At 39.2% G+C, this 12,279-nt stretch overlaps 1 protein-coding gene across 3 annotated transcripts in view; it reads left to right on the forward strand.

Moving 5' to 3' along the window:
* VAV3 (vav guanine nucleotide exchange factor 3) overlaps positions 1–12,279 on the forward strand; it is a 432,801-nt gene that overhangs the window by 84,287 nt on the left and 336,235 nt on the right. For all 3 annotated transcript variants that reach the window (XM_059885057.1, XM_002686162.6, XM_024990050.2), the window contains exon 2: positions 6,090–6,206. In XM_059885057.1, the coding sequence (XP_059741040.1) occupies positions 6,090–6,206 (117 nt within the window). The remainder of the gene's footprint in view (positions 1–6,089; positions 6,207–12,279) is intronic.

Genomic DNA, 12,279 nt, shown 5'->3' on the forward strand with positions numbered 1-12,279 from the left:
GAATGGCTAACCCACTCTAGTATTTTTGCCTGGTGAATTCCATGGATTGTAGGAGCCTGGCGGGCTGCAGTGAGTCCATGGAGTCACAAAGAGTCGAACATGACTGAGGGACTAACACTTGTACTAAAAACTTAGCAAAGTTATATAATTTTTGGTCAAACATAAAGTATGGTTATGAAACGAACTAATGAAATGTATTTGTCTTTGCCCATCATACACTAGGTCTAAAGGCAGAGGTTTTGAGCTGCTAAATACAAAGGACTGTCAGTGTTTCGAAGACCAGTAACATCTCCAAGCATAAAGAAACTCTTTCACTGGTCTTCAGTGAACTCAAGTTTTTTCTTTCTTAACAGTGTGAGATAAGAGTTGGCTTATTAGGCATGCCACAAAGAAAATGATAGGATTTGTTTAGATTAACTCTTTCTGTTGCTGGTGATACATTGCTTAAGCAAAGGGTGGAGTTACAGGTTCATTTGATGTAATTGGCTCATGTAATTTGGGAACAGCCTGATGCTCAGACTTGTTCTCTAAATACCATTTACTATAAAACTTGAAAAGGAACTGTTTGGAGAAGTGGCTGATTATAGAACTTGGGCAGAGAAAACATGAGGTGGGCCTAGGACAGTTTGATATAATAAAACAAACACTAGTGGAGTCATGTCAAAAGGTCACAGAAGCCAGTTTGAAGAGACCCCCAGTGGCCAAATTCAGGACAATCTGAACATCCAAAAGAATAATGATCGCAATTAATTATTACACAAGCAAAGATTTCAAAAAAAGGAAGGGAGAAGGGCAGGGGAAGCTTGTTTTTCAGTGAGAATACCAGCCAATAAATGTGGAAGGAAAGATAGAATTTTGCTGTCCCAAATGGAATAATTAAAGCAAGGGTTATCAGTGGATGAAAAATTATTGGGAAAAAAACAGCCTCATGGTAACAAATTATCGCTCTCAGGATTTATTGATATAAAAGAGAACCTGTACCTTTAGAGTAGATACATGTGGCAGTAACCATCTTAACCAAGTGATCAAGCCTAATGTCAATAATAATGGGTTACCCTAACATTTTGTGTCTTTTGATATGATGAAATAGGAAGTTCACAGTATAAAATATTTTTTCCCAAACTGGTTAACTTGTATCTTGATGTAGCTTTGGTTCATAGGAGATATAAGTGATGGGGGAATTAATTCAATGATACCATGAAGAAATAATTAGACACATCCAGAATGTGGGACATTCTATAACATATCTGGGTCTGGACTCTTCTAAAATCAGTGTCATGGAAATAAAAAAAAAGAAAAACTTTTAGATTAAAAATACTGCAAAAAATAAAATATAATGGATAAAATTGAATTGGACCCTAGACTAGGTGTGTGTTTGGGGAAGCAGTTTAAAAAGACATTGGGTAGGCAATTGATGAAATTTGGATATGGGATGGATATGGAATAATATGGAATTATTGTTAATTTTCTGAGGCCCATAGCGGTATTATACATATTTAGGAAAGTGTCCTTATTCCTAGCAAATGCATGCAGGGTTATTTACGATTGAAGTGCCATGATGTCTGAACTTATTTTCACATACAAATTTTTATGAATAAATAGAGAAATGGCTGGCACACAAAAGCCCCTATGGCAGTATGTTATAGTTGTTGAGTAAAAGGAATATTCATTGTACTGTTCTTTCAATTCTTCTTTAGGTTTGAAATAAAAAAAGAAAAAATTAAAAACCAAAAAAACTGGAAAGGAAAGAGTTCAACATAGGAAAACAAAGCAAAAGTCTGGGGTGGGTGGGCTGGCAGGCCCAGCTCTATCCAGGGCTTCTGTGATGACATTAGGGCCTGCTTCCTCCATCCCTCAACTTTGTTCTGCACTTGCACAGAGCCATTAGCAGAAGTGTGATCCTAGTGTTACTAGCCAGTTTGGTGGTAACTATGAAAATCTCCAGCCGCGATTAATAGAGAAGCTTGTTTTATTCATTTTCAGTATCCCCAGTGTCTGGAACATTGTAGGCATTCAAAAACTGTTGACTGAAAAAATACATAAATAAAAGGGTGACCAAACTTGATGACTGCCTGGAAATGCAGAGCGTACCGGTGATTTTCTTCAAATCCAGTAAATATTTGTGGAATTAAATTATTTAAGGGGCAAATAAGGTTAAGATTGATTTCAGAAGTCAGGGAAAGTTCTGTTTTTAAATAATCTCTTGTAATGCATTCAGTAATGACTGTATTTCTTTTCTTTTTTGCTTTCAGTAATAGTTTTCTGAATTAATGATCAAAGCCCTTGAATGGAGCTCTACTGTAGTTTTTCCGACACGGGGGAAATTTTGAGTTTGGTGCGAAATCTTCAGAGGGTAGCATGTGCAATTATGCTTTGTTCCTTGGTGAGCTATGAGTTGGGCACTTAATTATGTAAAAAATATTGCAAGAGCGCCGTTGCATAATCCTCAAGAGAGTAATTATTGTCTATCTTGGCAGAATGTAAGGCTTTTAATCTGTAAATAAGCAATTCTATGTGGAAGAGCTACATGCAGAGTGATTCTGTGTCATAAAGGTCTCTTATGAATTTTTAAAAATGAAAGCAGTAACTGAATGTGCAGATTGGCTGCTGCTTTTGTGCTTCAAAGGGTTTATGATGTTTCCCCTGTGGTTTTAACCCCTCCTGAAATATTTAAGCCTCAAGAAGGATTCCTGTAAAGGGTAAAACTATGTCTGGGTTAAGCCCATGCAAAACCTGAATGTTTCCAAAGTAGAAAAAGTAAAATGTGCTTTCTGGAAATTAAAAAACAAACCAAGATGGAAAACAAAAACAAAATAAAATGTTGACAGTGCTTAAAAAAAAAAAAAAAAAAAAGCAAAGATGCAATAATAGGCTAATAGATTTCTCAACTATTGGAGGTTAATAACTTTCTTTTTAATGTGTGCCATTGCAGCTATTTCCGAAATTCACTTTCGGAGTATGTGTGTCCTTTGCTTAGTTGGATCTGAATCTTAGATGCTGAAAGTAAATTCTGTTGGTTGTTTAAGTTGTGATGGTGGCTGCCTTACCTCTTGTCCCTGTTGGTGTCGATGAGCTGAGTGTGTTCTCCAGGGTCAGCTTCTGTGCCTGAGCATCAGACCCTTTTCCTTTGCCCACTCAAGGACTTCATTTGGGTGACTCTGCCTCTCCCTTTCTAGAAACACGTTGTAAACAGCTTCCATTGTTAAAAAGCCCTTCCTTGACCTGTCTTTCTTGCTTACTACCTCCTCAATCCTCTGTTTTCTTGTGCAGCAAAACTCCTCAGAATCTATTGATACATTCTGTCTTTACTTTCTGTCTTCCTATTGTGTCTTGAAGCTGCTCCATACAGCATTTCCCCACCCCTATCTTCCACATGGAACCTGCTTTTGTCAGGGTGCACCTGTTAGCATCATACAGCCAGATTTCAAGGAAAACATCTGGTCAAATCTTACTTGAGTAAAAGCAGCAGCTGACACAGATTATCACTCCTTCTTTCTAGAAACACCTTCTTTACTTGGCTTCAGGGAAAGCCTCTTTACTTGGTTGGTCTCCTTCATCACTGGTTCCCTCTTTCTAAGCCCCTTTGCAGGCTCCTTTTCTTTTCCTGATCTAAGATGACCTGACCCCAGATCCTTTCTTCTCCTCTTCTTTCTCTCAAAGTCATCTCAGATGATATCATGGTTAAAAATGTTTTGTATACTCCAAAGACTTTCAGGTTTATGTCTGAAGCACACACCTGTGCCCTGAACTCCAGATCCGTATATCCAGTTGTCTGCTGCCCCATGTTCCATGCATGACTAATAGGCATCTCCAGTTTAAGTCAAAATTGAACACCTCATCTTCCCATGGGTGTCTCTCAGCCAGATTATTGTGATAGCTTCCTATCCAGTGTTACTCTCTCTAACCTTGCTCTAAACCCTTTTGATCTGTATTAAAAAAAAAAAAAAAAAGCTCTGAAAAAAGAGCAGTAGAAACTGCTGTAGTCCAGGAGGAGATGGAACAGTAGCTGGGTTGGGTGTTAGAACAGAAAAGGGAAAAGAGAGAGGGTTATTGGATAGAGGAATGGCAAAGTTCAAGCATAGAGGCAGGAATGAGCATGGAGTAATGAGCACCAAGGAGGAGACCAGCCTGATTGCATAGTGGGGCACATAACAGAGGACCTTAAAAGCTCAGGTGAGAAGTTTGTACTTGATAGGTCTGTGCATATTTTGAATAAAAGAGAGGGGCCTGTTTACAAACTTACAACTGAAACTTTAGCACCATGCTGTTCATTATGACAGCAACTGACCACATATGACTGTGGAGCACTTGAAATGGGGCTCGTCTGAACGGAGATATGCTAGGAATTCCCTGGTGGTCCAGTGGTTAGGATCCTTTCACTGCCAAGAGCATGGGTTCAATCCTTTTTTGGGGAACTAAGATCCCACAAACCATGTAGCACAACCCCTCCCCCCACAAAAAATAACAACTGAATTGAGATATGCTATAAGTATACAATACATATTAGTTTTCAAAGACTTAGTACCAAAACTACCAAAACTAATTTTGTTTAAATGTTTTATATTGATCATTTGTTGAATAGTAGTATTAGTATTTTTAATATAGAGTTAAGTATTATTAGAAAACAAATAAGCTACAAGGATATAGTGTACAGAACACAGAATATAGCCAACAAACTTTAAATAGAGTATAATCTATAAAAAATTTGAATCAGTATGTTATACACCTGAAAACTAATATAATATTGTTAATCAACTATACTTCAATAAAATCTTTTTAAAAGAAAGAAAAAAGAACCCTTTAAAATATCAGATCAAATCCCAGTTCTGTCCCAAAGTATCCAGTGACTTCCCATCTCAGTCAGAGTAAAAGCCTGTCCAGCAGGATCCTTTTTCATCTGACTTCACTGCCTTTCCAGCTCACCTCCTGCCTTTCTCTTTGTCATCCATTCTGCTCTGTTCATCTTGGCCCCTTCCTCAGACATAACCTCAGAAACTTCCACCTCAGGACCTTGACATAGGATGCTACTTAAGGCTGAATACTCTGTCCTATAATTCTGCATGGTTGCTCCTTCCCCACCTTCACAGCTTCCCTGCTTATCCATCCTCTTCCCACCAACTCCTTCTCTAACCATCTCACTGAGGCTCCCTCCACCCATCCCAGCACTCCTGATCCCTTCTCCTGGCTTTAGTTTTCTCTATTGCACTTACCATCATGAAAAAATAAACATAGTTACTTTTTTGTTTTTGTTGCTGAGTTGGTTCTTGTCTCCTCTTATTTGACTGTAAGTACAGATGGTGACTGCAGCCATGAAATTAAAAGACGCTTACTCCTTGGAAGGAAAGTTATGACCAACCTAGATAGCATATTCAAAAGCAGAGACATTACTTTGCCAACAAAGGTCCGTCTAGTCAAGGCTGTGGTTTTTCCTGTGGTCATGTATGGATGTGAGAGTTGGACTGTGAAGAAGGCTGAGCGCCGAAGAATTGATGCTTTTGAGCTGTGGTGTTGGAAAAGACTCTTGAGAGTCCCTGGGACTGCAAGGAGATCCAACCAGTCCATTCTGAAGGAGATCAGTCCTGGGTGTTCTTTGGAAGAAATGATGCTAAAGCTGAAACTCCAGTACTTTGGCCACCTCATGCAAGGAGTTGACTCATTGGAAAAGACTCTGATGCTGGGAGGGCCTGGGGGCAAGAGAAGAATGGGATGACAGAGGATGAGATGAGATGAGTTCACTCACTGACTCGATGGACTTGAGTCTGAGTTAACTCCGGGAGTTGGTGATGGACAGGGAGGCCTGGTGTGCTGTGATTCATGGGGTCGCAAAGAATCGGACATGACTGAGCGACTGATCTGATCTGATCTGATCTGATCGTGAGGGCAGACTTTTGTCTACCTTGTTCACCGCTGTGTCACGGTGCCTGGGAGAGAGTGGGTAATCATTAAATATTGCCGACAGGGTAACGGAAAACACCAGCAAGAGCAGATGGATTCTTGCTTGGTATTTCCTCAGCATTCTGGGTGTGACAGAGGATAGGTAGCATTTAGAATGATTCACTATATACTAATAGCTATTTCCCATTCCTCAGTTTCTCTGTTTGAAGAACATAAGGACATTCCTCACGGCCTGTTGTGAGACGTTTGGAATGAGAAAGAGTGAACTGTTCGAGGCATTTGACCTGTTTGATGTCCGTGACTTCGGAAAGGTAATTACTTTTTATTTTTTAATGTATTTTTAAACTTGAGAACACATTATCAAATACTGTTGTTTATCTTGAAGTAGGACATGTGACTGAAGTGGTGTGGGCATTATGTAGTTAAATTTTACATATAGGTGGCTTAGCCAAAAAAAAAAAAAAGAACAAATGTACAAATGATAGTAGAATTATTATTATTATTGTTTTTTTTTATTTAAAGCAGTACAAGGGAAATCTTTTATCCAGATATAACTTTTCCTGTTGGTTATCTCAGAAAGCAGGATTACTGTTTTCCTTCTTTTAGATAGTTTGCTGGGCTGTCATAACTGAGGACCAGTATTCTTTCCTTCCAGACTTCTCCGAAACTGAAGGACACCTAACATTTGGAAGCTGAGAATATTCTGTTGTCTGTCTTGACACTTGGGTCAGTGACTTGCAGAGGACATGCAATTACTGAAATGTCTGAGGCTGTTGAATAACTGTTGTTGCCTTGATTTCAGCAGATACATGTTAGATTTTTAGATTTCAGTGGTATTTGTCATGTATAGATTGGTTCTTTTTTCCTTTTCTTTTGTAATTGGTGGAAAACTGCTTTACAATGTTGTGTTGATTTCCGCTGTACAGCAGTGCAAATCAGTCGTAATCATCTATATATTCCCTTGTTCTTGAGCCTCTCTCCCCTCCCCCCACCCATGCGTCTGGGTCATCAGAGCGTCAACCGGGGCTTCCTGTGGTATATAGCAGCTTCCCAGTAGCTGTTTTATACATGAGAGTGTACATATGTCAGTGCTACTTTCCTCAGATCTTCCCGCACTTACCTTCCCCCACTGTGTCCGCAAGTCCATTCGCTACTAGGTGTAAATTGGTTTTAATATTTGCTCTTATTGTATGTACACCAAGCATTTGTGTATAATAGTTGACAACCTTTCAAAAGAATGGAAAGAAAAAGGATAGGAATCATCCTATCAAGTTACATTCATTTATTTTGAAGTGATTAAGCATAAGGGCAGTTAGGTAACCCCTGTTGATGTAATTGCATTATGAAAATACAGAAGCAGGGAAAAACCTAAACAATACTGAGAAATTTGCTCTTACTCTGATAATTCACATGCTAGTATCTCATCAAAAGGCTGTTTGAGAGTGGTACTTCCTTTGATTTTTACATTGTAGTATTTGATTATAAAATAAAAACCAAGCAGCAGATTGGTTTGCTTGGCAATGGGAATAAATAGTACAAAGTTGAAACAGAAATGTAAGAAATTTAATGCTGACATGCAGCAAATATCGGAAAGCCCCCCTGTCCAGGGAGAGAGAGGGCTTGGGTTTGCTCTTGGTCACTTTGTGATCTTCTGAACGTCAGCAGTCTCCTCCATCATCAGGCCACCTGCCCGCTTAGTAGTCTGTGCAAAAGGAAATAGGTATAAGGACATGGTTTCTAGAATTCCTCTTTTCTCTGGCCAGCTGTGATTTAGTTGTCTTGAGGTCCAGCAGTGTGTTAGAGGATGACGTATGATGACAATTATAAGGAACTGAAAGCAAAGGCTCCTTTTGTAAAGAGGTGGTGGCAAGTTTGTCTTTAGCCATGAAGATGGAGAGAAATCAGATAGAACACCTGGTGAAGTGGGTAGTTCTGTAGTTTGTTTGCCCCAGAAAAATGCCTTATCAGTTTATAAAGATATCTTTTGCTATTCTTATTTTTTTTTAATCTTCTTCTGTTTTCCTTTATTTTCTTCCTCTTTTTTGGGGAAATGAAAAATGAAAATGAATTGGGGAAATGAAAAATGAAAGAAAAGTCTTGACTTTTAAAAGATTTTCAGAAAGTCAGTCTTTTTTTTTTTTTGGCATTTGCACAAACAGAAATGGTGTTGACAAAGACTGGGAAGTCATAAAAATTGTTTAGAAATGCATGGCTTTGTTTTAGTGGAATAATGTTGCACACTAGATTAATTAGACAATGCAAGCTTTGTAGGAGAGCTAAGGTTATAGAAAGTTAAATGTAAAGGAATTAACCATATGTTTTTCAAGCATTATTATAGTTCTTACTTTTTAAAATATTTTGGCAGTGATAAGTCTGAAGCAGAATTAAACTTGAGGTTGCAGATGAGAACTTATTCCTATGTTTACCATTTTAAAATCACATACAATTTTTCTACTGCCAAGATTCATGCAACTGTTGTTTCAGAACTGTTATTTAAGCTAAATAAATCACTGAAAGTTCAAGAATTTAAGGGATTGTTCAATAATTTACCAGTATTACTACTATTAGACATTATTATTCTAAGCAAAACCACCAATGCCACCACTTACTGAACGCTTTGGATGTAGCAGGTATCTTTCCAATCTTCAAATACATTTTTTAACCTTCATGTGAGGTGTAAGTACCTGTAGTATTTTCCTCCTTGTACAGATGAGCAAACCTGTGTCTGAAATCCACATTTCATCTGGTAGAGTTCTGAGCAGTGGTTTGCCCCCAGATATGAATGGTTCTCCACTGCTGCACAGGAGAACAAATCTTTCCGGAGCCAGTACCCTGGCCGGCACTGTCCTAAGTGCTTTGCAGGTATAAACTAATTCTCATATCAATCCCGCTGTGAAAATACAGGGCTTTCCCAATGGCTCAGTGGATAAATAATCCGCCAGCAATGCAGAAGACATAGGAGACATAGATTCAATCCCTGGGTCGGGAAGATCCCTTGAGGAAGAAATGGCAACCCACTCCAGTATTTTTGCCTGAAAAATCCCATGCACAGAGGAGCCTGGCAGGCTGCAGTCCAAAGGTTCCCAAAGAGTCAGGCACGACTGAGTGACTCAGCACACAATAAATATGAAGTTCCTATTACTATACCCATTTGCAGATCCTAGATTTTAAGTGGTGAAACTTGGACAGTTGATGAAGTTTAACATCTTTAAGAAACATGAATAGAGGGTTAATTTAGAGACAAAGTAATTTCTTGTATTGTGGTTATCAATTTTAACAGGATTTAGACAGGTTAGTTTGTGTCTCTCTGTTCCTTGAAGTGTGATTAAAATTTTTCATTAACATAAAAAATCTCTTTCTGTGTGCTTCCTGTCTACCTTCATTCATACTAATAGTGAATCTAGGATCCATGCGTGTTTGGTACCTTTTCACCTAGAAATGTATTAATTGCAATAACAGTACCTATTGTTTTTTTGTTTTTTGTTTTTTTTTTAATAGCATTTTGAAGCTTGAGGATTGCTTCAGATCACTGAGCTTATTTGATTCTCATAATAGTCTTGGTGAAGGAAGGAAGCAAATGTTCCGGCTTTTCCAATAAGGAAACTGGCGGGTGGGGAGGTTAAATAGTGATTTCAAGGTTGCTTTACTTGGGGATCGAGCAAGATCTGGAGCTCAGAATTCTGACTTCCCAGCCTTCTGCTTTTCTTGTTTGTGCCTATATCTTGGGTCTCAGTGCTGTGCTGATGCTTGCCTAAGGAAAAGGATGAACTCACAGGAGAAAAACCAAAGGAACGTATTAAATAAAAAAGCACAAGCACTTTGTCACTTGGAATTAATTATGCTTTATCTTTAGAAAGAGAGGAATCATTTAAGATACTGCATGAGTTCTAGATTTAGGATACCGGGTGTGTTCACATGAATAAGTAATTTTCCTTTTCGCTTATGAGATAGTGAAGAGCATACATTTTGGGTACTCTAGAGGGGCTTATGATAATTTAGCCTTTCAGCATTACCTTTAATTTCTAGTATTGAGCTCTTAACTCACTGAAAATAGAGTATTAGTTCAAACTTACATGTCAACAAAAATTAGAATAGTTCTGAACACTTTCAGTACATTGGTTATAAAATCACACAGGGCTGTACAATGAGTTGAGTAACTTGAACTCATTCATGAGTCAGCAGAGAGAGGTCTTAAGGTTCATTCTGACTTTGAGGGTTGTTAAATATAGTTGGCTCTTGAATAGCAAGGGTTTGAACTACTTGGGTCCACTTACAGCAGATTATTTTCAGTAAGTACTACACGACCTATGTTGGTTGAATCCACAGGTGCAGAATTGTGGATATGGAGGAAACGTGTATATGGAGGGCTGACTGTAAATTCGACTGTGGTGAGGGTCTGTGCCCTGACAACCCCCTCCCCACTGTTGTTCAAGGGTCAGCTGTGCTGAACAAGGTTCCTGTCAGAGGTAGAGTCCTGGCCTGAGCCTGCTGAGTCTTCTTTCTGCTCTCAGGTTGGCGGAGCTTATGTGCCCTGGTGGTTCAGAGAGTAAAGAATCTGCCTGCAATGTGGGAGACCTGGGTTCAATCCCTGAGTCAGGAATATCCCCTGGAGAAGGAAAGGGCAACCCTCTTCAGTATTCTTGCCTAGAGAATTCCAGGGACAGAGGAGCCTGGTGGGCTGCAGTCCATAGGGTCACTAAGAGTTGGACACGACTGAGCGACTAACACTTTCACTTTTCACCACCTATTTCTGCCTATGTTTATGTGTTTTTGTGAAAAGTTATTTACTTTCTTTTTAAAAAGATTGGATCCTTCTCTGGCTTTCTAGTAACAGCAAGAAAAAAAAAAGTAAATTTTGTTAGTTGACACCTTTGCTTCAGAAATGTTATTTAAAAAATCCTTTCTCCCCAGGAATGTTAGAAATTATTAATTATATTATTTTTTATGTTGCAACAGGATCTGTAAACTGGCTCACTTCCATGCTACATATAACGGATTTTCAGTTCCTCTGTTCAGATTGTCATTTTCTGATGAACACTTTTGTTGTTTGGAAATATCTCCTACTGAGCTGTCTGTTGGCACATTTATAATGCGGAAACACATGGGATTTTTCTTTAATGAGACCATTTCTAGTGAGTAACAGAAATCAGGCGGCTGCTGCTGTCCACATGAGTGATGAAGTCAGTTCCTTCCCTTGACAGCTCTGGGTGGATATAAGGGCCTGCTTCCCTCTACCCACAGATGTCACATCTGTTGTTTCAAGTGTTATAAAGCACCTGGCAAGTGTAAGGTGATAAGTTTTCTTGAATCACAGAATCACACTGGCTGAAGGTGGTTCCAGTTGATTTTAATAGTGATAGGGTAGTTTCTGTATGTTCAAGTTTAGGACAGGCACTTTCTATAGGAATTTAGAGCATTAGCTTAAGGGTGGGTTGGGGATTCAGGTTTAAAAATTATTGAGAAAAGGTAGTGTCATATTTTTGTAGAAGAATGTTGTTTCTGAATTGGATTGCAGTTTGCATTCTGGTTACATTCTGTATAATATCTGATCTTGTGCAAGGCTACTTAACCTATTTGAGCTTCAGTTTCCTTATCTATGAAGATAATGGTGACCTCCTTCAAAAGGTCCCGTGCACACACTGCTGCACTCAATTGCCCCTGACCCTGCACCAGGCCACCGCCGACCCATGCCTCTGCCAGAGACTCCTGGACAGTCACAGGCAAGTCTGGGTCAGTCTCTTGTGGGGTCACTGCTCCTTTCTCCTGGGTCCTGGTGTGCATGAGGTTTTGTTTGTGCCCTCCAAGAGTTTGTTTCCCCAGTCCTTACCTGCCTCCTGAGAAATCTGTATGCAGGTCAAGAAGCAACAGTTAGAATTGGACATAGAACCACAGACTGGTTCCAAATCCGGAAAGGAGTATGTCAAGGCTGCACATATTGTCGCCCTGCATATTAACTTATATGCAGAGTACATCATATGAAATGCCAGGCTGGATGAAGCACAAGCTGGAATCAAGATTGCCAGGACAAATATCAGTAACCTCAGATATGCAGATGACACCACACTTATAGCAGAAAGAGAAGAAGAACTAAAGAGCCTCTTGATGAAAGTGAAAGAGGAGAGTGAAAAAGTTGGCTTAAAACTCAACATTCAGAAAACTAAGATCATGGCATCCGGTCCCATCACTTCATGGCAAATAGATGGGGAAACAATGGAAACAGTGAGAGACTTTATTTTTCTGAGCCCCAAAATCACTGCAGATGGTGATTGCAGCCATGAAATTAAAAGACACCTGCTTCTTGGAAGAAAAGCTATGGCCAACCTAGGCAGCTTTTAAAAAGCAGAGACATTACTTTGCCAACAAAGGTCCATCTAGTCAAAGCCA

The sequence above is a fragment of the Bos taurus genome, chromosome 3 (assembly GCF_002263795.3).
Source record: "Bos taurus isolate L1 Dominette 01449 registration number 42190680 breed Hereford chromosome 3, ARS-UCD2.0, whole genome shotgun sequence".
In the NCBI taxonomy this organism is placed as follows: domain Eukaryota; kingdom Metazoa; phylum Chordata; class Mammalia; order Artiodactyla; family Bovidae; genus Bos; species Bos taurus.